The 22,126-nt window shown below is 54.1% G+C and overlaps 7 protein-coding genes and 1 pseudogene across 8 annotated transcripts; 7 read left to right on the forward strand and 1 right to left on the reverse strand.

Annotated features, from left to right (window-relative positions):
- Positions 1–679: 679 nt before the first annotated feature.
- On the reverse strand, positions 680–2,035 carry LBRM_06_0340 (conserved hypothetical protein; the record flags this gene model as incomplete). The annotated part of the gene is made up of 1 exon (XM_001561920.1): positions 680–2,035. One exon carries the CDS (start codon positions 2,033–2,035, stop codon positions 680–682), a length of 1,356 nt encoding a protein of 451 aa, XP_001561970.1.
- Positions 2,036–6,991: 4,956 nt separating this feature from the next.
- Positions 6,992–8,131, forward strand: LBRM_06_0350 (putative glutamine synthetase; the record flags this gene model as incomplete). Its single annotated transcript, XM_001561921.1, has 1 exon — positions 6,992–8,131. One exon carries the CDS (start codon positions 6,992–6,994, stop codon positions 8,129–8,131), a length of 1,140 nt encoding a protein of 379 aa, XP_001561971.1.
- An 876-nt stretch (positions 8,132–9,007) lies between these two features.
- LBRM_06_0360 (conserved hypothetical protein) lies at positions 9,008–10,135 on the forward strand (the record flags this gene model as incomplete). Its single annotated transcript, XM_001561922.1, has 1 exon — positions 9,008–10,135. One exon carries the CDS (start codon positions 9,008–9,010, stop codon positions 10,133–10,135), a length of 1,128 nt encoding a protein of 375 aa, XP_001561972.1.
- Positions 10,136–11,067: 932 nt separating this feature from the next.
- LBRM_06_0370 (conserved hypothetical protein) lies at positions 11,068–13,800 on the forward strand (the record flags this gene model as incomplete). Its single annotated transcript, XM_001561923.1, has 1 exon — positions 11,068–13,800. The coding sequence occupies one exon, from the start codon at positions 11,068–11,070 to the stop codon at positions 13,798–13,800; it is 2,733 nt and encodes a 910-aa protein (XP_001561973.1).
- A 344-nt stretch (positions 13,801–14,144) lies between these two features.
- Positions 14,145–15,177, forward strand: LBRM_06_0380 (annotated as a pseudogene). Its single transcript is given in 2 exon segments — positions 14,145–14,276; positions 14,278–15,177. Coding segments are annotated over 2 exon segments (1,032 nt in total).
- A 2,871-nt stretch (positions 15,178–18,048) lies between these two features.
- Positions 18,049–18,801, forward strand: LBRM_06_0390 (putative 60S ribosomal protein L19; the record flags this gene model as incomplete). Its single annotated transcript, XM_001561924.1, has 1 exon — positions 18,049–18,801. One exon carries the CDS (start codon positions 18,049–18,051, stop codon positions 18,799–18,801), a length of 753 nt encoding a protein of 250 aa, XP_001561974.1.
- Positions 18,802–19,802: 1,001 nt separating this feature from the next.
- On the forward strand, positions 19,803–20,372 carry LBRM_06_0400 (conserved hypothetical protein; the record flags this gene model as incomplete). The annotated part of the gene is made up of 1 exon (XM_001561925.1): positions 19,803–20,372. The coding sequence occupies one exon, from the start codon at positions 19,803–19,805 to the stop codon at positions 20,370–20,372; it is 570 nt and encodes a 189-aa protein (XP_001561975.1).
- A 756-nt stretch (positions 20,373–21,128) lies between these two features.
- On the forward strand, positions 21,129–21,944 carry LBRM_06_0410 (putative 60S ribosomal protein L19; the record flags this gene model as incomplete). The annotated part of the gene is made up of 1 exon (XM_001561926.1): positions 21,129–21,944. The coding sequence occupies one exon, from the start codon at positions 21,129–21,131 to the stop codon at positions 21,942–21,944; it is 816 nt and encodes a 271-aa protein (XP_001561976.1).
- Between the last annotated feature and the right edge of the window lie 182 nt (positions 21,945–22,126).

The following is a 22,126-nucleotide window of genomic DNA, read 5'->3' on the forward strand; positions in this document are numbered from 1 at the left end:
TTCCTACGAACCCCGTTCCCCCAGTGACCACGCATTTCTTCGGAACTGTGGGATAGTTCTGGTTGGCTGCCCTCTTTTGCTCAGGTGAGAGCACCGGATTCAGTTCCTTCTGTTGCATTTAAGAGTCTGAAAAAGCCTTGTCATTAATGGTTCCCTTTATCACATTATTTGATGCACCACAACACTATTGCCGTTGTGGAAACGATAGAAAAACTATCTAAATATAGCAGTAAGGTCGAGAAAAATCACCCAGGCGAGAGGGAAAACAAAGAAACAAAGCTATGACAGTTCTTTCGTCAGAAGATTTCCTTTCCAATTTTAGAATCCCTCCAATTTGATTGTACAGAAGAGGGGAAAATAAAATCAAGTGCATATCCGTACAATGTAAAACGAGTAAAGAACACAGTGGTCAAAGTAGCATAAAAGGTAAGATGACCCTTATGCCGCTATTTTTGCAGCAAGGAGGGAAAAGACTGACATGCCATATATGACACCAAGTGCTTTTTGCAACCCCGCATTCGTATCACTTCCGTGCCCCGCGTTCAGCAGCGAAATAGATAAAACACTCGGTATCATGTTTCTGTGAGTGCTATTATTATCATTATTATTATTATGCCATGTGAAAGAGAGCATAAAGTCAGGAGTGAAACTTGCTCAGTCAACAAAAGCAAATACAACATCATACTATATCTTCTCTCCACTTACAGCACAACCTTTCTAGTGTCACTAAGGCGTCAGTGTCATTTTTTTCTAGCATGTCAGTCACGGCAGACTTTACAGGAATAAAGCACGGCCCATCCGAGCTTACGGCACCTCGCATCCTTTTCCTGTTAAACAGTATATCACGGCGCTTTGTGGCAGAAATCCCACTTACTAAAGTGTCTGTGGTTGGCACAAAAAGACAATCTCGGCACAGATATGCCAGCTGGTCGAAATCGCGACAAGAGGAACTGGCGCCCATAAAGTCAATTTCGTTTGGGATATCCTCAATTAGCTGTTTATTTACGTAGTCTGCGCGGTGTAGTGTCAGAGACTTTTTGCCGTCCATTGTCGGCCTGTCACCGTACTCCTTTGCAAAATATTCACCAATCTCACAGCGCTCTTCGTTGACGTCACTACCATTTAGAAAGGCATTGACACGTGGATCGATGAGTGGCACTGTGTCCACAGAAGATGATGCAAACCGCGGATTCACCGATAGACACAGCGAACAAATGTCCAGAAGAGGGGATAAAAGCTCGCTATAACTTATCTTAGATCCATCAAGCTCAACCAAGCGCGTTGACCAGCGTGAGCTGCAGAGGAACAAAGAGAGGTTTCTATATTCCGGAAGGTTCAGGAACTCGGTAATAATAAGAAGGCACCAAAGTGTGAGAAGAAAAATCTTCCCAGACATCCAATCACATGTAGGACTGTCCCAAAGAATGTGAACTTCTCCTCTGGCTTGTTTTGGGAGCTCTCTGGGGTCAGAGACAATGGTACACTTAGGGAGCACATTAATCAGAAAAGTGCGTACTGTAGAGGTGACGGCAGCGGCCTCCTTCCCATCTGTGTAATTTCCAATTGTCGTCATTTTTAGGATACGTTCTGCAGCCTTCACGTACTCGACATTTTGTTCAGCGACGGAACTCTTGGGCACAACCATTTGAATTGGTACCTGTATGCTCAGTGGCACCGCAGTCTGGCTGTTGCTCCCATAACAGCTGGGCTGCTGGTACACGCACCGGCGGTCCTTCGATTTGGGGTACATTGAGCTCAGCAGCTGAACGGCGATCGCTTTCGCTGGCGCTGAAGAGAGAGCGCATTTGCTGGTGTGCAGGTTCAAAAGCTCCCAAATTGGCATGCAAGACACTGTTGCAAGGGCCGATCCACCTTGGTTGTTCATTGGAAGCTCGCACCACACATGCTGCAGAAACCGTTGATATGTTGCACTAAGCCTATCATAGACCTCATTGGTGGAGAGACTATTAGAGGATCCTAACACATCCTCCACCTCATCGATACAAGTTTTTGCTTGAATTTGAAGCTGCGACATCTGTGCGTATTCTTCAGGAAATCCACTAGTTACTAAAAGGGGGCAGGAAAAACTCTAGACGGTAAATAGTAAAGAGAGTGAAATAAGGGTAAGATAGTTTCATAAGCAGCAGCACAGAAAGCCAATGCCCAAGAATATATCCCTATTGCTCCTGTGATGGGTGGAGCACGACGCTTCGTTTCTAAATCCCGAACTCTGTCGTTTGACTGCTATTTCACTCTGAGACCATAGTCTGAGATTGGTGCAAAAAAAAAAAAAATTCCCAAGCAATGCCTTGATAGTTGTGCTAACACAGCCCTTGTACACAAAGTAAAATCTGGTTTTCAACAGGGAGATTTCAAGCCCCACAAAGTAATGCGAACATTGATCAGTAGTAAGCTGCAAAATGTGGAATAATGCCGACGGGTCCTTTAATGTTAGATCTCTCAGTTGCTGGCCGTTTTCAATGCGGAACCATTCGACGCAGCTTCAGCACAGCGTCGAAGCCATCATCTACCGCAGTTCATGCAATTCGCGCTCACAGACCCTGTGCATCTCCTGCTTGAAAGCTCGTGCCGCTGCTGTGGCGGCAAGCGTCACACACGTTGAGTTGCTGCAGCTGCACCTGCCCCGCCAAAGTGTAATGAACGCTTCCACCCACTCTTTTCAGGCCAAAGAACCCCTTGCTTTGCTCCTCGCCAGCACACCCCTTGCCGACTCCTTTCGCAGCAAAAAGCCTCCCGCGCCCCCCACCCCCACGGCGCGACATTCCAGTCACAATTCCCTCCCCAGGACGGCGCGAAGCGCAACCAACAGAAGCACAGCAATTTGTGCGATTCAGAGCCCTTTTTGCTGAGGCACAAAGGCACACGAGTTATTCAACACCCCCTTTGCCCCGGGGGAAACCGCCGCGCGGCCACCTTAAAGAGCCCGAAAGGAGTCACCCCCACCCCCTACAGACGCACACCGCGACACCACCCCCGGCCGCATTTCCCACTTCCCCAAAACACCGCAGAAAGACAAAATATTGTTCCAAACGCGCCAGAGGCAAGAGGCCCCCACACCAGGCGAACAGACCACCCGAAACGTGGGGGGGGGGGGGGGGGCAAAAGAGCCCCCTAACACACCCACAGGCATTTCGTGCCGGACCCCGGGCCCGCCGCTTCGAGAAGCCCCGACACCGCACCAAAACCACCAACCTCGAAAAGATCCCGGCAAGCACCCAACTCTCAAAAAGGTCCGGGGGCCGTTTATCCCCCTCCCCAATCAAAAGAAAAAAACAGTGGTGAAAGAAACCCGCCATGTTAGAAAGCGCCGTGGGAACCAGCAGCCATCGCCAATGAGATCGCTAAACCCAAAGGCCGCCCACGCCACACCTGCACCGACCGCAATCCCTCCCAAGTCCCGCCCGTTGTCTTTTCCATTCACCCGGCTTAGCCCCCCCCCTAACCCCCGTAGGCCTTTCCCTCATTCCCGTTAAGATTGACACGACCGTGATTCACCCATGGACGCCAGAAACATAACACCACCAGAAACGAATTTTAAAAGATGCATCCAGTTGCTCAATGAAAGCCGCCTTCCGCGGAGACGGAAAAACGGCCGGGACCCATGAAACCCACCCCCCTTTAGGAGAGGCCAAGCTGGGAAGAGCTAGGCGGACAACTGGCAGAAGAAAAAAAGGCGCCACGCGCGATGAAAAATCATTATTGCAGCACGCGAAGAAGCTGGACCTGTGGACACGGGGGGAAATAAGCCTTAACGAGAAGCTGGTTGGCGAAGTGGCGAGCGCGAAAAAAAAATTTCCGCCGCGCGTTTTGGCGGCGGGCGGGGTGGGGTCCTTCCGCGGGCAGGCGTTTGCGCCGCCGGCCCGGCGCCCGAAAGGGCCTTTTCAGCGGGCGCCACATCCGCCCAAACGCCTGGACAACAGAAAGAGCAACAGCCCGCGCACCAGAGCCTGGAGCAGACTTCAGGACGGCCCCCGCCGGCGAGCAGACCCAAAACCCGCACCGAGAGCGTTTCCTTCGGCACCCTCCTGCCGAACAGTGCGGTGTCATTTCTTTTTGAAAGACAAGATGCTCCATATGAGTTGAAGAACCCTGGCGCGCGGTTTGGCGACGGGGGCCCAGGGGACCCGGCGCGCCGCGGCCGCGAAAAAGGAAAACCAATCGGGTCATCCCCTACGGGGGAAAATATAGCCTAGACCCTACCCAAAAGCCAAGGCATAGCACGGCACACGCCGGCGCTTTTCCTTTCGTGTAGAAAGTGTGGCGAACCAGCCGCAGGAGACCGACGACTTGCAGTTGACGTTTTCCTGCGGTTTACGCAGAGAAACGCAAATCGGGGCACCAAAAAGCCGCTTTTTGTCTGGCCTCAGCTGGCTGGTAATGGCCTTGGCCGGCGGGCGCCGCGGACGCCCGGCCCCCCGAAAAGCGGAATGAAGACCAGTCACGCCTGGGGTGTTGCTTCCGCAACCCTGGTAAAGAAAAAATCCATCAACATGGTGGGGGCGCAGCGGTTCGAGGGTTGCTGGCGTCCCCCGTCATCCCGTGCCGCGGCCGCCGGAAGCGACCCCCCGGCGCGGCGATCCCCGCCTCGCACGCGGAATTTCCCAGGCGGCGAAGAAACAAAAACACCCCTGAAAGGGACAACAGCAAAGGGAGACAGATTGAAAAAAAGCTAGCAGACCACAGCAAAAGCGTGCCACAACCTTAAATGCCGATGGTTGGTTTATGCTGGGCGAGGCCTTTTCTAGCCTCAAACGCCGCGCGCCTCCCAAAGACACAACACAATTTAAGGTGGACCGTGTGTGGGCCATGGAAATGAGCGGGCTTGGGCCCGCAAAAAAGGAAAAAAATGCCAGCGGATGGCCGCATGTGTTGGTTTTCTCGACAAGTGTTTTTGTTACAAGAAAGCCAAGAGAAGCAAATACGTATATCTGGGCTTCGCCTGGTGCCAGTTGTTCCAGGCGTTTTCCCGACCTCGCTGCCCTAGAGTATGGATTGAAAGCAGGTGAGTTTTACAAATGTATATGCTGTATTTACGTGTCAGAGCTCAATATTGATTTCCTTTGTGTTCTGCCGCCTGTTAAAAACAGTTTGTCGCTTGTTTGACGTGTGTGTGGGAGGGCGGCCTCATCGATGTTTTATTTGCACGCGTTAGACGAAGCGATCTTTTCGTTAAAAGAGTCAATTAAAAATGTGTCTTTGAGGCTTTGACGGTGGGTTATGCCGGTTTTTCTTTTTTTGGGCTCCCTGCCGCGTGCTTTCTGCGGGTTTCCGCTTTGGGTCGTGCTGGTGGTGACCCCGGGAGGCCGCGCCTCGAGACGCACGGGGGCAAAAAATGCACAAGCTGCGGGACGGGTGTGTTTGGGTTTGATCTTCATGAGAGGTTTTTCCCCGTGCCTTTGGGGGGCGGGGGTGGGATTTTTCCATACAGAGTTCGGCCGATCTTTTGCAAGCATCGCGGACGCGGTGCGCGTGCCGCCGCCGTCCTGGGAGATAAAGCTGTGCGGCGTCATACGTTTGTCTGGTCCCTGACGTATGCTGGGCGGGTGTTCCGGCGCTTGCTGTGGCGCCTTTGGGGGGCTGCGGCTAGTCTGCTGTCCCGGCGCGTGGCGCGGCCGGCGGCGCGCGGTTAGTGGCCCGGCCAGGATCCCAAGGGTTTCGCCGCTGGCGGCGTCGTGGGGTTTGGGGGGGGGGGGGTCGCGGCGCGTTTGGCGCCTTCCGCGGTGGTGTTTCCTGCCTTGGGTCTGCGCGTTTCCGGGGTCGCGCCGGGCGACGCCGCGCGCGGGAAGGAGGGCTTCGGAAATCGGGCGACGGGGGCGCGCCAGCGAAACCGCCGATGTGTTTTGAAGCGAATGGCTCGTTAATGCCGTTTTTTTGTCGGTGGCGCGTTTTCGGCTTTGGCGGTTTTGTGTAAGGGGAGCGCGGGCCCCGCATGACGGGGCGCGGTCGCAAGGCTTTGGCGCTTGTCATGGGCGGGCCTTGGCTGGGCTGTGGTGTTGCTGCTGGTGTATTTCTTGGTTCTTTGATTGTGGCCTTTTGGGAATCTGGTGTTTGTGGGTGGTGGTGGGGGGCACTTCCGGATAACATGCTGTGAGGTGAGGGGAAACGCAGTTGGGGGTTGTTATCTTTTTTTCATGCGGGGTGTGCCGCTTTGCTTGGGCGGGCGTTGCCACGCTGGTTGCGGGCTGTGTGTGTTTGTGCGTGTGTCGGTGGGGTGCGGGGTCGCGGGCTCCGATGAAGTTTTCTCAAGGTCTGTGTGCTCTTGAATTTCCTTGCGGTTCCTTTGGCGACGAACAGGGTGAGTACGGAAGTTGTTACCGGGGGGGGGCGTGAGGTTGGTTGCTGTGACCTCTGTTTGTCCATCGCGCAGCGGTGAGGATGTGCTAAAATAGAGAATCGGGGTAGCCAATGGGGGAAATTTATCAATAAACCACATGTCTTTTCAAACGGTCAGATTTTGAGGTGAACGGGTGTGGACCCGAGCGCCCCCAGGTCTCTCAATATCATGTCGTGAAAGCTGATGAAAGAAACTGTGAATGCAGTAGTGGTGTTCGACTGTTCCGGAGTCGCTCTGCTTTGCCTGGAAAAATCAGTGTAAGCTTCTTTAGAACCTGCCGCAAAATAAGTGTCCCCGAAGACCCTTTCTTCTTTCAAGGCAATACAGAAAAATCTATGAGTAGCAGACGCGCACATAAATCAAAGATTTCAGAGATGGGATTAGCCTTATGTGAATCTTATGCGAGGTGGAGTTATTGCACACGAATCGCGATACCACTTTATTTGTTGCATTTAGTTGCTTGTTATACTCTCTCATCTCTGCAATTCTTCTTTTAATTTATCCACCTTTCTCAGTCCCTAGAAGTAGCAAATTTTCTAGCATACATCCCTGAAGCTGAGCGGTCGACTTGGAGCATATTATTCTCCTCTTGCTATCGAAAAACACAACACGACCAACAGCAAAAATTCACTCACCATGTCTTTGTCAAATAATCAAACGGTGCGCGTCACTTATATCTGGCTCTCCGGTAAGGATGCTCATCATGACATTCGCAGCAAGGACCGCACGTTGTATCTATCTCAGGCAAATGTTGCGAAACACCCGAAGGAGCTGCTCGCCAATGGGATTTTCCCGGTGTGGAATTTTGACGGCTCTTCCACTGGTCAGGCGAAGGGGCTAGATACGGAAATTCTCCTGAAACCTGTCAATGCTTTTCCGTGCTGCCTCCCAAGGCCGTCTTCGAAGATTCCGTGGATCTTAGTGCTTGCTGAGTGCTACCTTCCTAGCGGCGAGCCGACAAGTGATAATTCTCGTGCCGCCGCTCGTGAAACCTTTGAGCAACGCCCCGAGGAGCATCCGTGGTTTGGCCTGGAGCAGGAGTACTTCATCACCTCTCGTGATGGGCGCCCTTATGGATGGCCCGCTCATGGCTTTCCCGCGCCTCAGGGGATGTACTACTGCAGTACCGGGTCTAAAACGGCATGGGGCCGCAAGTTCTGCGACCAGCACTACGAGGTGTGTCTTCAGATGGGGTTGAACATATCAGGAACGAACGCGGAGGTGACTCCTGGACAGTGGGAGTTCCAGGTAGGGCCGTGCGAAGGCCTTGAGATGGGCGATCAGCTGACTGTTGCTCGCTGGGTGCTTTTGCGTCTGCTGGAAGAAGAGGGCTTGGATGCAGACTACCACGCGAAGCCTATTGAGGGTGAGTGGAATGGAAGTGGGCTACACACGAACTTCTCAACTGAATCAACCCGCGGTGAAAACGGCCTGGATGTCATTCATCAATACATTGATCGTCTCAGGAAGACAGTTAGCAAAGATATCGTGTTTTACGGACCAGATAACAACGAGCGGCTTACCGGTAAGCACGAGACGTCGAAGGTATCAGAGTTCAGCGCTGGGGTTGGTACTCGCTGCACTTCAATTCGCATCCCCAACGCAGTTGCCAGCGAAGGGAAAGGATACATGGAGGATCGCCGCCCTGCTGGTGATGCCGATCCATACTTGGTGACCTCACGTCTCTTCGCTTCATGCATTGGGCTGGAGACTCCGTCTCTCGATCTGGTGTCTCCAACACACGAGAAGGACTGGATGCGCAGTGTTTTGAAGTAAAGAGAACGTGCGTAGGTTTGGGTTGGTATATAACAGTCCCCAAGGGATGAATTCCTTGGTCAGATTATTCTTATGGCGAAAGTGCTATCCTAAATTGCTTTGGTGTATTCGAGTTCAATACCTTGCTCATTTTCGAATTACACCTACAGCTACACTAATGATCTTTGAGAGAGTTTGGAGGCGCAATCAACCAAACAATGGCAAAAGGCACAGGATCAAAAATGGTGAAGTGGCGAGAAGTTTTTTCTTCCGTGGAGGACTATTGCTATGGCTCTTTCTTGAGTTCCAAATGTATGCAGTCATTGTGAGCATCTTTTTTTTTTTACTCTCATAATCCCCAAAAACGAGGCGAATGCTTTGCTACCATTAATAGCTCTTTTTATGCGCATCTCTCTACTATTCACCCTTTTATCAAAAGACCTATTCTCTCTATGGCCCAGCTTGATCGGACCGTACAGCATAGGAACCGATGTTGTTTTGAGTCTTCGAAAAGAATTATATCTGTGATGAGTAACACAACCATGAGTGCTGTCGCGAGCTTGCTTTTTCTTCTTTCCCATAGAGGAGTCCTGTCGATAGCGTCTCTTCTCGGTACCATTTATGTTTCGAGTCAAAGTGCCAATTGAGAGAAACTGACAGGCAGTGGAACTGAATGCCAAAGTACTGCAGACTAACCGCGTTCTTTCCTCTGTCGTTATTGTTTATGATGCAACGTGGCTTGACGAAGTCTAAAGAAGTGGCTGTTTCTCAGTCCAATTGGGTTGGGGTTTGTACTGCAGTGTTGCTGGCAGTTGATGTCTGACCTACTACCGTGTCTTTTTCTGATCTTCCTCGCTCTCTACAACCAACACACTCATTATCTTACCTTCAGCAGCAATGATACCCCAAAGGCAAAAGCCAGGCAGTCAGGGAAAAAGGTACTGGCAAAAAAAGAAAAGCCTTTATGATGAATACCTTGCTGACTCTGGGGACAGCGAAGAAGTGGGGGCTGATGAAGAGCAGGGTGAGACGTTCGAATGCGAGCAGTACTGTGTGAACATGGACGTAAACATTCTCATTCAGCAAACGGTGCAGAACATTGTTCAAAGTGTTTGTCTCGAGGACCCAGATGGATTTGCCACCTTTGGGGATCATGAGCTGATTTGTTTTGCGGCTGCGGTGAAACACAACAGCTCGATCATGTCTCTGCAAATTCGCTACTTGGACGTTTCTGATGTGTCCCTCATTCCGCTTTGCAGGGCCCTCCATGGGCACCCTAGTATTCGTGCTTTAGATCTTTCCGGGACTCGGGGTGGAGAGGGCACCAGCAAGGCGCTGCGACAGTTGGTGTGCACAAATTCGAAGATAATTTTTATGCGACTTGAAGACACCATGGTGAACCCAAAGGATGCAAATGTTATTGAGAAAGCGACACGGTACAACTCAATGGCATGTACGGACCCCAACAACAATCCTTTTCACTTAGGGCTGCTAAGGCGAATCAGTGCGATGGATGAGAAAGAGCACAAGTTTCACGAGCAGCTTCATGCGCGCCCTTGGCTGCTTGGAAACGGATCGTCCAGTCCGAAGAGATTCAAAAAGACAGTTTTGAGCACGGCTGCATCATCTCATATTGGCGGCGAAATCTGTGCTCAATTCATTCAGGGAAGGTGTCCTTACGGCTCGCGATGCAAGTACATTCATCCTGAGCGTACCGTTGCTCTGAAGAACGTCGTTGCGTCCAGTCTCTACAACCGTTCAGAGCAATATGGAGAGGGTGACCTTGTCTCAACGGTCCTTTCAACTACAGCTGGGTCTCGGCAAAGGCTGCAGAGTCGTCTACGACCACCTGCATTTATGCTGAAGAAGGTGGAGCAATGCGAGAGGCAGGAAGAGACTCATGAGATGTCTATGGAGTCTCCACCTGTGGTGGATGCTTCTTTTGCCCAACCCCTGGTTCATTCATGGTGGATGATGAGTGTCACTGTAGTGTGCTGCTGTGTGATAATAGTTACAGTTTTATAAACGAGCAGATCACTTGCGACAAAGAACGGCGCTATGCAATATAATAGCTGCCCCCTTTCTCCTGCAACCATTTAAAGACGGATACGAAGGGCAAGCGAAAGTGTCACACACTGATGTTGTCATCGCAACGCTCCAAAGAGAAATTCATTTTTTCGAATGCACATGGTTCTCATCCCTCCACTTACTTACAAGCCCCTATCTCTATTCATGTCTCTTATTCTTCTTTCACTTTCCACTCCACTCTGAATACCCATACTGAATGTAGCGATTCAGGCAAATAAATCATACTCTAGGATTCCGCACAATGGGAGGCACGTGAAGGACAACGTGCAGTTGCCATTCTGCTCTGCACTGGATGACGCCCGCTCTGGGTGAAATGATATGCGGAGCGAAACGATCTCTGCGGTGCGCTGTATCTCTTATCCCTTGAGGGATAAGATGACCATTGACTTACTCGTAGTCACTTTGACTTGAGTATGAAACCCGCGCTTGTTTGCTGCAAGGACTTCACTATTTTTTTCGAGGGGAAAGTCGTCTGTACTGAAGCACTAGTACCCTTACTCTATAGTGGACTGTGTGCAAAAGCTGTTAGCGAGGCGCCCTACTGGTTGTTTCTTCCCCCGATGCTCGTGAGATGGAACAGACAATATTAGCGACATAGAGTTGAATGGTGGTTTGCTTCTCACAGATGCCGATTCCCCCTTTTCGCTGACTAGATGGACCTTTCCCCGCGTGCCTATTTGTAGACTTCGCCGAGTGGGTGCCAGTCAATGCATGTATCACGACATCTTTCTTTCTCCCTTGGATTTCTTTGTTTTGCTCCTCTCGCAGCTGCGAATTCAGTTTTCAGTTCTCGGGTTTATTTTAGCATGCCAAGCAAGCGGTAGAGAACGCTTAGCATTTTCCTCGACATCAGAAGTCCCTTCCTCGATATGGCTTACTGCACAGGACCACGTGTGATGCGGCGATTGTGTGACTCAGAGTGGTTCAAAGCAGAGTTTGTAGACAAGGAGGCTGTTGCCCTCAACAATGATCTCGCCGTGTCTAGCGACCAATGCAAAAGTGTGGGCCAAGCACGCAAACATGAGTGTGACCAGCTCATCTCTTCATCATTTCGGCCGTTCATTGAGAAGGTGCTTCCTTTGCCAGCAAATGCATGCGACAGCGATGTGGCAGAGTATGGCGGGTGTTGGTTTTGGGAAACGTATCGGCACGCTCTGTTCGGTGAGAACGTACTTATTCATCTGGGTGGCTCTGGTATTTCATTGGCAGAAGACACACTCGACGCGCAAGTTGAGCTTCGATTGAGGATGTGCCCAAAGGTCCCCGAGGGTTTGCCATCCCAGCATCGCGAGAAGGTGTTGCTACATGGGTCAGCAAAGCTGGAGGTCGTTTACGCTCTCGCTCTGTCTGTTGCGCTGCATGTGGCAAAACAGCCCCTACTAGAACACGGAGAAGGGCCTCAGGCGCTGGTCTTCTGCGCAACCAAGGATCAGTGCGATGAGTTTGCGTGCGCTTTGAACCAGTTCTGCGTCTCGCTGCACCTGATCGTGCACAACCTCTTTGAACCCTATCCACCGATGCCGGCAGACAAGCGCGCTGAGGTTGTTGTCGCCACTCCGCCGTTATGGGAAAGCTTGGTAAAGTTTGGACAGTACACCGATCACGTACGTGTGAGCACCGCATCACAGAGCGAAGGGTTGGAAGACCTACTTCTAAAGGTGGAAGGAGAGGGCCAGCTTCCGCCAACGTACGATCTCACGCGATGGCGTCCTTATAGTCTTACGCACGTGGCGCAGCTCGTCATCTTCGATGTAGAGTTGCAGGTAAATATGGGGTTTGGACGTCTTCTGCAGCATACTCTCCGACTTCCACATGGGCCATCTCCTGTACTTTGCAAGTTGGAGGGTTCCACCGCCGTGGGCAAGTTGCCTCTCTCGTGTCAACTGTATGCCGTTGCAGGTGGCGACCGATTTGCCGTCGAAGCGGATGCAGTGCGTTCACTGCTCGAAGCAGTCCGCTCCAATGGGCAACTCCGATTCAATCAAGGTACTGCAGAGCTTTCACTAGCTAACCCACGTCTTGTACTTGATTCCAACGAGGGCCGTCGTGCACCGCTCTCACACGGCATTCGCAAGCGACAACGGGCAGAGGACGGCCTGAGTGGCGACAACGGGCAGGAGAGCTCCTGCAAAGCCCACGCTACCGCCTCACCGCGAGGCAACGGCATGGCTTTCGAAGGCATTCTCATCCGCAGCGCATTGTCGCACGCACGGCTCCTCGCGGACTTTACTGCGTTTACCGATTTTGTCAGTCGCGTGGTAGAGGAGGCCAGCGCGTTTTGGGAGAGCTTTGAGAGCGGCATCTGCGACGACGCGGCCTCGCACGGGACGCCGTCAGCAGGCTCGTCGCCCCTGACGACTGGAAGCAACAACAACGTGAAGGACACAGATCGCTTTCCTACCTCAGCCGTTTCCGCATCTTTTCTCCGGTGCGCGCGCGTGGAGCTGGCTCTCATTTGCGCTAGCTCAACCAGCCCTGATTCCCAATCATGTCTTACAGCGTCGGAGGCCTATCGTGCGCAGGAAGTGGGTGTGTGGGTGTACCCTTCCCCGTCCTTTCCCGTAAACCTTTCATCGCGCCTGACGCTCTTGTTTCAGCACTTGAATGATCGATTGAACGGCGAATTGTTTGATGGCAGCGTTGTACAGTGCATCCTAGCAAGTGACGCGGCACGTCTGCCTTTCACACTTACCCCCATGACCGCATCAGCAACAAACGGCGAGGGCAGCCGTTTGGTACAGCACCACGAACTGTTCCGTTATGGTCCCAATCTCATGCAACCAGCTTTGCTGTGTATTGCCCGAAAAAGTGGAGATGAGGCAGCAGCAGCAATAGCAGCGCGCAACGCCGAACGCCTTGAGACTCTGTCTGTGGTAGAAAAACTCGCTGCTGTCACGAAGGGAACAGAGAAGTCACTTGGGTATGTGCAAAGATGTTGCTTCTTGTCGACGCCCTCCCACGCAGGCCAGGCCGCCTCACCATCGCTGCCTAGCACCGTTGCTCCATCTGATGTCAGTACTGTGTTAGTGGTGCGCCACATAGCCGCATCGAGGGTAGCATTATGCGGCGAGGAGGCAATTACCAGTTCACAAGTGCGTCCTCCAGGGGAGATGAAACCACTTGCCCTTTACTTGCTGGAGGAATGCTGCCAATACGGGCGTGTTTTGTCGTACTACGCCTATGAAACAGCTCCGACGACGATTGTGGACACTGCAGAGGACAGGCAGGAAGTTGGCGGGAGCGACGTAGAGGGGCTTGCAGCGCAAACAGTGACAGCGATGGAGGGAGAACAGCCACTTGTTACTGCGGGACAACTCACAACTGCATCTCTCTTTATTGAGTTCGCCAGTGCTGATGCTGCAGTAGAGGCAATTCGGCTCTTTTCGCGCCGTTTCGCCCTCCAACACCAGCAGCTGCAGTCGCGAGGTACACCTGCTCGTCTTCCGCGGGCTCGCCTGTTTACTAATCGCACATACTACGAGGGGGTACTGCAGGAGCTGTCATCGCAGATGCTCTACGACGGAACTGTTGACAGCGGCCGGAGCGCTGACGACGACGACAGTCGCTTCGGCGACCTTCATATATCCCTACTCGCGGAGTAGCTACATGACCGATCGGACGCACAGCTGACCACCATTACGCTTCCTTTTGACCCTAGTTCGCAACGGCTCATAAACCCTCAAACCAGGTAGCCCTGAAAGTGCGGAGCCTGTCACGGCTTAGCCCTTTCCTCTACCTCTCACGTAGTACCAAAGAGCAAGACCTTTCATTCCGCTCGCCCATCCTCTCACCCCTCCTTCTGACTTGTCCACTTTCCTCCGCTTCACACCCATGCACACAGATTTCTAAGCCCCATCACCCCCGCCATTTCGCTCATTTCCACCCTCCTCGCACCTTACTTCCCCTTCTTACCCCACACAACCAGCCAAGCATCTCTGCCACTGCCATGGCGCTGCGGTCTCAGCTGCCCGCGTACGGCCGCGTGCGTGGATGGCACAAGGAGGAGCTGCTAAACACGGCGCGCTTCCTCGCTGCACCCAGAAAGGCCATCATCGGCGCGGATAAGTCGAACGGCGCATAAGGTGCGGTTCGCGTCGATGAGGCTGGAGAGCACGCGGGAGAGTCGCTGCAAGCACAGCGTGATTCTGCTGGAGACGGGGGAGCTGAACAAATACGTTGGCGGCGCTATCCTGAGCAAGGAGGCGGTGGGGAGGAACCGCCGCACCAGGATGAAATTTACAGAGATGCTGCAGAAGAACGGGATCGTGTCCAGCGTGAACGTCAGCGGCAGGCTGCACTCGTTCTGCGAGAGCGCGCCAGGTGAAGAGATCACGTGTCAGCATGAACGGCTACGTGGGGTGCATGCAGTACTGCTACAAGCTGGACTGCCGCTTCTGCAAGTGGTGCGGGGGTATTCAAGACAAAACTGGAACGTACTTGAGCCGCTGATCCAGTTCAACACGGATACGCAGTCGCGGCTGTCGCTGAGCGGGCTTGTGTCGATCGTGGAACCGAATGTGATGCTTGGGGGTACGCTCGGCGCGGAGATGTGGGAGTCAGTGTTCACTGTGTTGCACCACCAAGGCGTGATTTGGAAAGGCATGTTCCTGAAGTCGAGCCTAGTTTTTGCGAGGTTTGAGTGGGGGGTCAAGTGCTAGTTGGAGGTTGCCGGGCTTGTGCCAGTGCAGACACGGCCGTGAGGGGTGCCGCCGGCGGGGCCTGCGATGAGGTTCCTGTCTGGCGGCCTTGGCGAGCCGCAGTCTTTGGAATACCTGAACACGATCCGCAACGCGCCTGTGCCGCGGGCGTGGGGCCTGACGTTCACGTTTTGGCGCGCGCGAAAGGCGTGGAGAGGTAAAGGCGACCTGATCCTGAAGGCGTGCAAGGCGCTTCTGAATCGTGCGAAGATGAACGCTTGCTGCGCACGGCAAGTGCGATGCGGAGCTGAAAGCGTCGGAGTAAGTGCGGCGCGCACGTGAAGTGCCAGTACGTGTTTGTGTAGACTCGGGAGCCTCGTCTGACACTTTCCGGTTTTCGGCTGTTCCGTCTCGGCGTGCGCTGGCTTGTAGTGCATAGATGCACAGAGAGGGTTCGTGGTCTTTGCGAAGCTTAACAAAGGAGATTGATGCTCGTCCAGTCTCGAGGCGGCAAAGTTTGCTGATCGAGCGCATTTCTTCACGCACGTCTCTTTCTTGCACTATCTGGTCGATGGTGATTATGAGTTTGCCTCCGTGATCGCATTTGTTACCTCCTTGCCAGGGCCACTCTGATCTTTACCCTGTGCGTGCATGTGCTTGCCTTTAGCTGCGTACCAAGACGCTTTGCATCATCGGCAGAGGCTGAGGAGGAAGGTGGGAGATGGCGGGTCACATGGGCTCTTGGCAGCAACATCGCTGGAGAGTGTCGTACCGAGTTTTACATGCACCTTTTGGTGAGTTGGTACCGTATGAAGCGCATGTGTGCACAAAGGATATCGACTCCGCTCTTTTCGGTCTTTTTTTTTCGCCCCATCGCCCCCTGCCCCTGATGGCCCGAGGAAGGGGGGACACGCGCCACAGTGCGCGCGGCATCGCAGGGGTCCGGTGCACCCACTCTCTCTCTCTGTGGGGGGAGAAGCCCGGCAGGCCCGCCCCTCTCGCTGCCAATGCGGAGCCACGTCTGGTGGTGGCGGGGCCAAGCGACGGCGACGTGGAGGGGAGGAGGGAGGTCAGAGCGATGCGTCGCTGCGGATGCCGGTAGTCAGGCCGTGGATGGCGTGACGTCGGAGCGGGCCGCGACAGTGGGCGTGCTCGCACCATCCACCTGATGGGCACGGCGCCATGCTGACTCGACTGTATCCCACCCGGCCCCCTGGCTGCCCAGTGGCGTGGTGGTGGGGAGGGGAGGGAGGGGCCCGAGCGCCACCCCGACGAGGATGTGCGCCACGCGGCGACCGGCGCAGTGGGAGCGGCTTCGAGGCGACGTGCGAGGCGGGGGTGATCAGGGTTTGAGTCCGGCGTCGTGCTCAGCTGACTGTGCCTGTGCATTGCTGTGCCGCGTGCCTACGGCTGCTTCGCACCCCGCGGTGGGCCCCCTGTGGGGCAGCTCCTGGTGTAGAGTGGGGGGAGGTTTGAGGTCATGCTGAGTGGCGCAGAATGGGCGTATTGAGAACGAAAAAAATTACAGCTCCGTTTGTTGTGTGATGGTGTTTCTCTCTGTCTCTACGTCTTTTGCCCTCTCTGTGTACGTCTCTGTGTGCTTCGTCACCCTATTCAGAGGGGGTGGGGAGGGAGGGAACGGTATAGAGAGACGGAGTGAGGGCGATGTGCATATCGTTTGTCATCATCACCTTTATCTGCTAGTGGCACCGGCCACTACCACAGCGATAGTTATAATAAGCAGCCAAAATGACGACTGTTTTATTTTTTTTTTCCCTCTCTTGTTGTCTGCTTTTCTTCATCGTTCATTTTCTTTTCACCGACGCACACCTACCTATACATCTATGGGTTCAGGACTCGAACGTCTTATTCTTTCCTTGTCATTCCAACTTCCCTTGTTTGTCGATGTGCATATGTGCATATGTGCATGTGTCTGTGTGTGTGTGTGTGTCCTTCCATTCTCATCATACACGCATGTTCATCCGTTATCCACTGAGAAATTCAGTCATTTTTTATGTTTTAATTGGGTACGGCGTGGTGGTGGGTGGTGTGGAAGGAAGTGAGATAAGCAGCCGGAAAGGACAGAGGGAGAGGTGGGGCACACGAGTTTTGCGCAGGGGGTGAGCGTCTCGGCAATGACATGTTATGAGCCAATTCCCACCGTTCTGCTCTCTCCTTCATTGTCCAGCATCTCTCGCTCTTTTTCAGAGAGGACATACGTATTTCTGCGTGTCTGCGCTTGTCCTTGGCAGCAGCACTGCCTTCCACCATCACCAGTGCCTTGTATGGCTGCTCTTTTCCTTGAACTGATTTCTCTGCTCATATCCTTTGTAACTGTCTGGTGAACTCGCTTTTCCTGTGCATTCTCTCTGTGTGTATCTTTTCATCTTCATGCGATGTTTCGCGCATGTATCGGTCTGCATCTCTGTGGCTGGGTGTCCTCGCTTCGCCTTGAGTTAATCATACCTCCTCCCCCTTTTCTCTTTCGCCCTCTGCTCCCTCTGACAGCTGCGTGGGGTGCGATCATAGAGGTGGGGAAGTGTGGTGGGGTGGGCTTTCATCATCACTTCAAGAGGAAGCACGCACCTCCATATACACCCAGACAGACACATGCACCCGTGCCCGTGTACGTCTCTATGGGTAACTCTACGCAACAATTCTGCTCGCATGTGTGCTGTGCATTCTTCATAGCAGAGCATCTTACATGCACATGCTTGTGCCAGGGATAAGTGAACGCTGTACATTCCATAAAGCAGCAGTGTCTCTGCTCTGAACGCCCATAGTCTCCCCTCCTGCACCAGATAACAAGGGGAGGCGTAGTGTAGCGATGGTACTCGAGAGCAGACCTGTAATGACAATGCTGTGTGCGCTGCTTGATCCCTTGGTTTCGGCTGCGGTTGTGCATGGTAACGAAGGGGTGGGGGATGCGTCTTCTTTATCCCGGACCTGCACTACGTAGCCTCTTCGTCTTTCCGCCCATGTCCTACCGACTACCCAACTTGCCTGTTTTCCCTCTCCATAGCATTGCTTGGAGACATCCACCCCCTTCTAGGACCAGGTGCCACCTTCCTATCCTTTACCTCTGTCCATCTTCGCTCTCCTACAACCTCGCCTCTACTTGTCTCTCTCTTCACTGCTATCACCACACGCGCACATACATTGATTGCTCTTCTCTCTCACCCACGTTGCTTTTGATAGAGGAAAGCGCAGATAATGGTGTCTCTGAAGCTGCAGGCTCGCCTCGCGTCGAGCATCCTCGGCTGCGGCCGCGCCCGCGTGTGGCTGGACCCCAACGAGGCGATGGAGATCCAGAACGCAAACTCGCGCAAGAGCGTGCGCAAGCTGATCAAGGATGGCTTCATCATTCGTAAGCCGGTGAAGGTGCACTCGCGCGCGCGGTGGCGTAAGATGAAGGAGGCGAAGGACATGGGGCGCCACAGCGGCGTTGGCCGGCGCGAGGGTAGCCGCGAGGCCCGCATGCCGAGCAAGGAGCTGTGGATGCGCCGCCTGCGCATTCTGCGTCGCCTGCTGCGCAAGTACCGCGCGGACAAGAAGATCGACCGCCACGTGTACCGCGACCTGTACGTGCGCGCGAAGGGTAACGTGTTCCGCAACAAGCGCAACCTTATGGAGCACATCCACAAGATCAAGAACGAGAAGAAGAAGGAGCGGCAGCTGGCGGAGCAGCTTGCGGCGAAGCACCAGCGCGACGAGCAGCACCGCAACAAGGCTCGCAAGCAGGAGCTGAAGAAGCGCGAGAAGGAGCGCGAGCGCGCGAGGCGCGACGACGCTGCTGCTGCTGCGCAGAAGAAGAAGGCGGACGTTGCGAAGAAGTCTGCTGCCCCTGCTACGAAGGCTGCTGCTGTCTCCGCCGCGAAGGCTGCTGCTGTCTCCGTCTCGAGGGCTGCTGCTGCTGTGGCTCCCGCTGCGAAGCCTGCTGTGCCGGCGAAGAAGTCGAAGAAGTAAGGAGCTGGGGCTGGCGTGTGAGCGTGTCTGCGCGCTCATTCTCGCTCTCCCTCTCCCTCCCTCTGTTTGTCTGCCTGTCTGTGTTTTTCCTTTTCTATTTTGTTTATGTTTTTCATTTTCTTGCCTAGCAGAACGGCGTACGAAAAAGTGGACCAACACAACGTCTGGCGACACACATGTCAGCCGGATTCGAGAGCGCAGATCGGCACACACACGGACGCGATCTCTTTGGGACTTGGCTCTCAGAAGGGGGGCTCTCGTTCCCCCCTGCGCTTCTTCGCTTCCTTCCTTTTCTCCCCCACCCTCTCTCCTATGAAGGTGGCGGATGTAGGATGAGAATCCCGTGTAGCGAGGGAAGGAGGAGTAGTGGTAGGCAGCAAGTTCCGTGAAGCTGCTTGGAGGTGGCGGCAGTGTTTCTGGTGGGGCCAGTAGAGGGGTTGCGGTGGTTCAAACGTATCTCGCGATATGGCTGATGACTCTGTGAGAGGTCTTGCAGCATATCTGTGTGTGTATGTGTGTGTTTCACTACTCCCTTGAAGCCGCCCACTCAGCCTTTACTCGCGCAAGGCACGCGCGTGCGCATTCTTGGTGCTGCAGCCGCAGCTGCCTACTCAAGCAGCAAGGAGCATGCTTACAAACAGCTGCATGAGATGGTCCGCCGTTCCACTTCAGCTGTTCTTTCCTCATCAGTGTCAGTTCTGTGTGCATTCCTTCTTTTTTTTCTCTATCACAACTGCGGTCATAGGAAGCAGCAGGTGGCAAGAAGTGTGCTGCAACACAGTTGCACCTCACCCCCTCACCCTACACACTCCTCGAGAAACACCACCACCGATTTATATTTTGTTGTCACTGTGCCGAGATCATCCTTGTCCTCGACCAACGATCTACCCCGCCCTCCTTCCTCTACACCTCTCCCCCTATCAACCTGGCTGAGGTCTATTTCGGATCCGCCGTCTTTCTGGTCACCCACGTACACACACGGATATTCATAGCCAAGAAGGATGTCGCACATGACAGCTGATCTCGAGTACTTCAAGTGCGATATGTGCGGCGTGTACCTCCATCGAGACATTTTCTGTGATCATCGACGGGATTGTCACGGTCTGGGTAGCACGCAACTGAAGCGCGGTGAGTGTCAGCGACTTGCCGAAGCGCTTGGGCGGGAGACCCGCGAGCTGCTGTTGAACAAGGATGGCGGTGACATGCGTGCGACCTCTTCCAGTCGAGGTAGCGCACACCCTCAGACTAACGTTGCTTGCACGACCACGCTGGCCGCCGGGGCATGCAAAGGCGTGGAGGCGCGTGCTGAGTCGACCATGGATGCTGAAGGAGCGGCTGTGACGTCCTCAGGACAAGCGCTGCTCTCATCTTCTGTCTCTGTGTCGAGCGTCAGTGCCGGCGGTGTGGTGCCCATCAGTGCGACGTTGTCGACGGAAGCGATGGAGAAGCGGCAGGAGGCGCGAACGCGGCGCACCGTGTCAGACCGCTATCAAGCTGGCTTAGATGCGAAGCTCAGCTTGTTACTCACAGAGGACAAGAAGGCGGCATTGCTAGGCTTCTTGAATTCCTAAAAAGCAATCGTCTGTACTTGCCTCTCAGCGCTCGAGGAGGGTTGTATGTTGTGTCACTGGTGTAGATTACGTGATGCGTTGGTCGTACGTGTCTGTACATGTGTGGTTGTATCTCGGTGCAGGCAACGCGTGGACGTTCTCTGTCTGCCTTCATTCTTCCACCTGCTCTTCTATTACCCTCCGCTCACAGTCATGCCCTTCTTCTCCTCCTTTCTCCCCCCTCTACTCTTCCTACCTGAGCATCAGGGTACAGCGGGGAGAGGAAGAAGACTATTGGAGGCGCATGGGTGCAGGTGCTCACGAGAGAACACACAAACATCATGAATAAAGAGAAACTGAAGATGAGTATGCCCCCCACTCACCCAAAGAGCGTACTTACCAGCCACGTGACCCTCTGAACCTTCGGATGATCACACACTCCCTTTTCTCCCGCTTGTGCAGCGCGTCTCCTTTGTGCATGACATCCAGTGCCAGGATCCACAATGATGATACCAGCCGTAATATGCCCCATCGCCATCATTTCTGTCGTGTTCGCTCTCCGTCGTCTCTTTCTGCATTTACCGCTTTTCCTGTGGTCGTTGTCGCAACACATCACTGCCGCAACACGTGGGTACGTGTGTATCTCCCTTTGTGGTTCATCTCCTTCTTTACTGTGGACCTCTCGCCTCTACTCCAACACACACACACATACTTAACAACAAACGGATTTCACCTTCACTAGGAGAGCATTCGCGAACCCCAACCCCTCACAAGGCAATGGTGTCTCTGAAGCTGCAGGCTCGCCTCGCGTCGAGCATCCTCGGCTGCGGCCGCGCCCGCGTGTGGCTGGACCCCAACGAGGCGATGGAGATCCAGAACGCAAACTCGCGCAAGAGCGTGCGCAAGCTGATCAAGGATGGCTTCATCATTCGTAAGCCGGTGAAGGTGCACTCGCGCGCGCGGTGGCGTAAGATGAAGGAGGCGAAGGACATGGGGCGCCACAGCGGCGTTGGCCGGCGCGAGGGTAGCCGCGAGGCCCGCATGCCGAGCAAGGAGCTGTGGATGCGCCGCCTGCGCATTCTGCGTCGCCTGCTGCGCAAGTACCGCGCGGACAAGAAGATCGACCGCCACGTGTACCGCGACCTGTACGTGCGCGCGAAGGGTAACGTGTTCCGCAACAAGCGCAACCTTATGGAGCACATCCACAAGATCAAGAACGAGAAGAAGAAGGAGCGGCAGCTGGCGGAGCAGCTTGCGGCGAAGCACCAGCGCGACGAGCAGCACCGCAACAAGGCTCGCAAGCAGGAGCTGAAGAAGCGCGAGAAGGAGCGCGAGCGCGCGAGGCGCGACGACGCTGCTGCTGCTGCGCAGAAGAAGAAGGCGGACGTTGCGAAGAAGTCTGCTGCCCCTGCTACGAAGGCTGCTGCTGTCTCCGCCGCGAAGGCTGCTGCTGTCTCCGCCGCGAAGGCTGCTGCTGTCTCCGTCTCGAGGGCTGCTGCTGCTGTGGCTCCCGCTGCGAAGCCTGCTGTGCCGGCGAAGGCTGCGGCGCCTGCTGCGAAGGGTGCTGTGCCGGCGAAGAAGTCGAAGAAGTAAGGAGCTGGGGCTGGCGTGTGAGCGTGTCTGCGCGCTCATTCTCGCTCTCCCTCTCCCTCCCTCTGTTTGTCTGCCTGTCTGTGTTTTTCCTTTTCTATTTTGTTTATGTTTTTCATTTTCTTGCCTAGCAGAACGGCGTACGAAAAAGTGGACCAACACAACGTCTGGCGACACACATGTCA

The sequence above is a fragment of the Leishmania braziliensis genome, chromosome 6 (genome assembly GCF_000002845.2).
Source record: "Leishmania braziliensis MHOM/BR/75/M2904 complete genome, chromosome 6".
NCBI classification, from domain to species: Eukaryota; Euglenozoa; class Kinetoplastea; order Trypanosomatida; family Trypanosomatidae; genus Leishmania; species Leishmania braziliensis.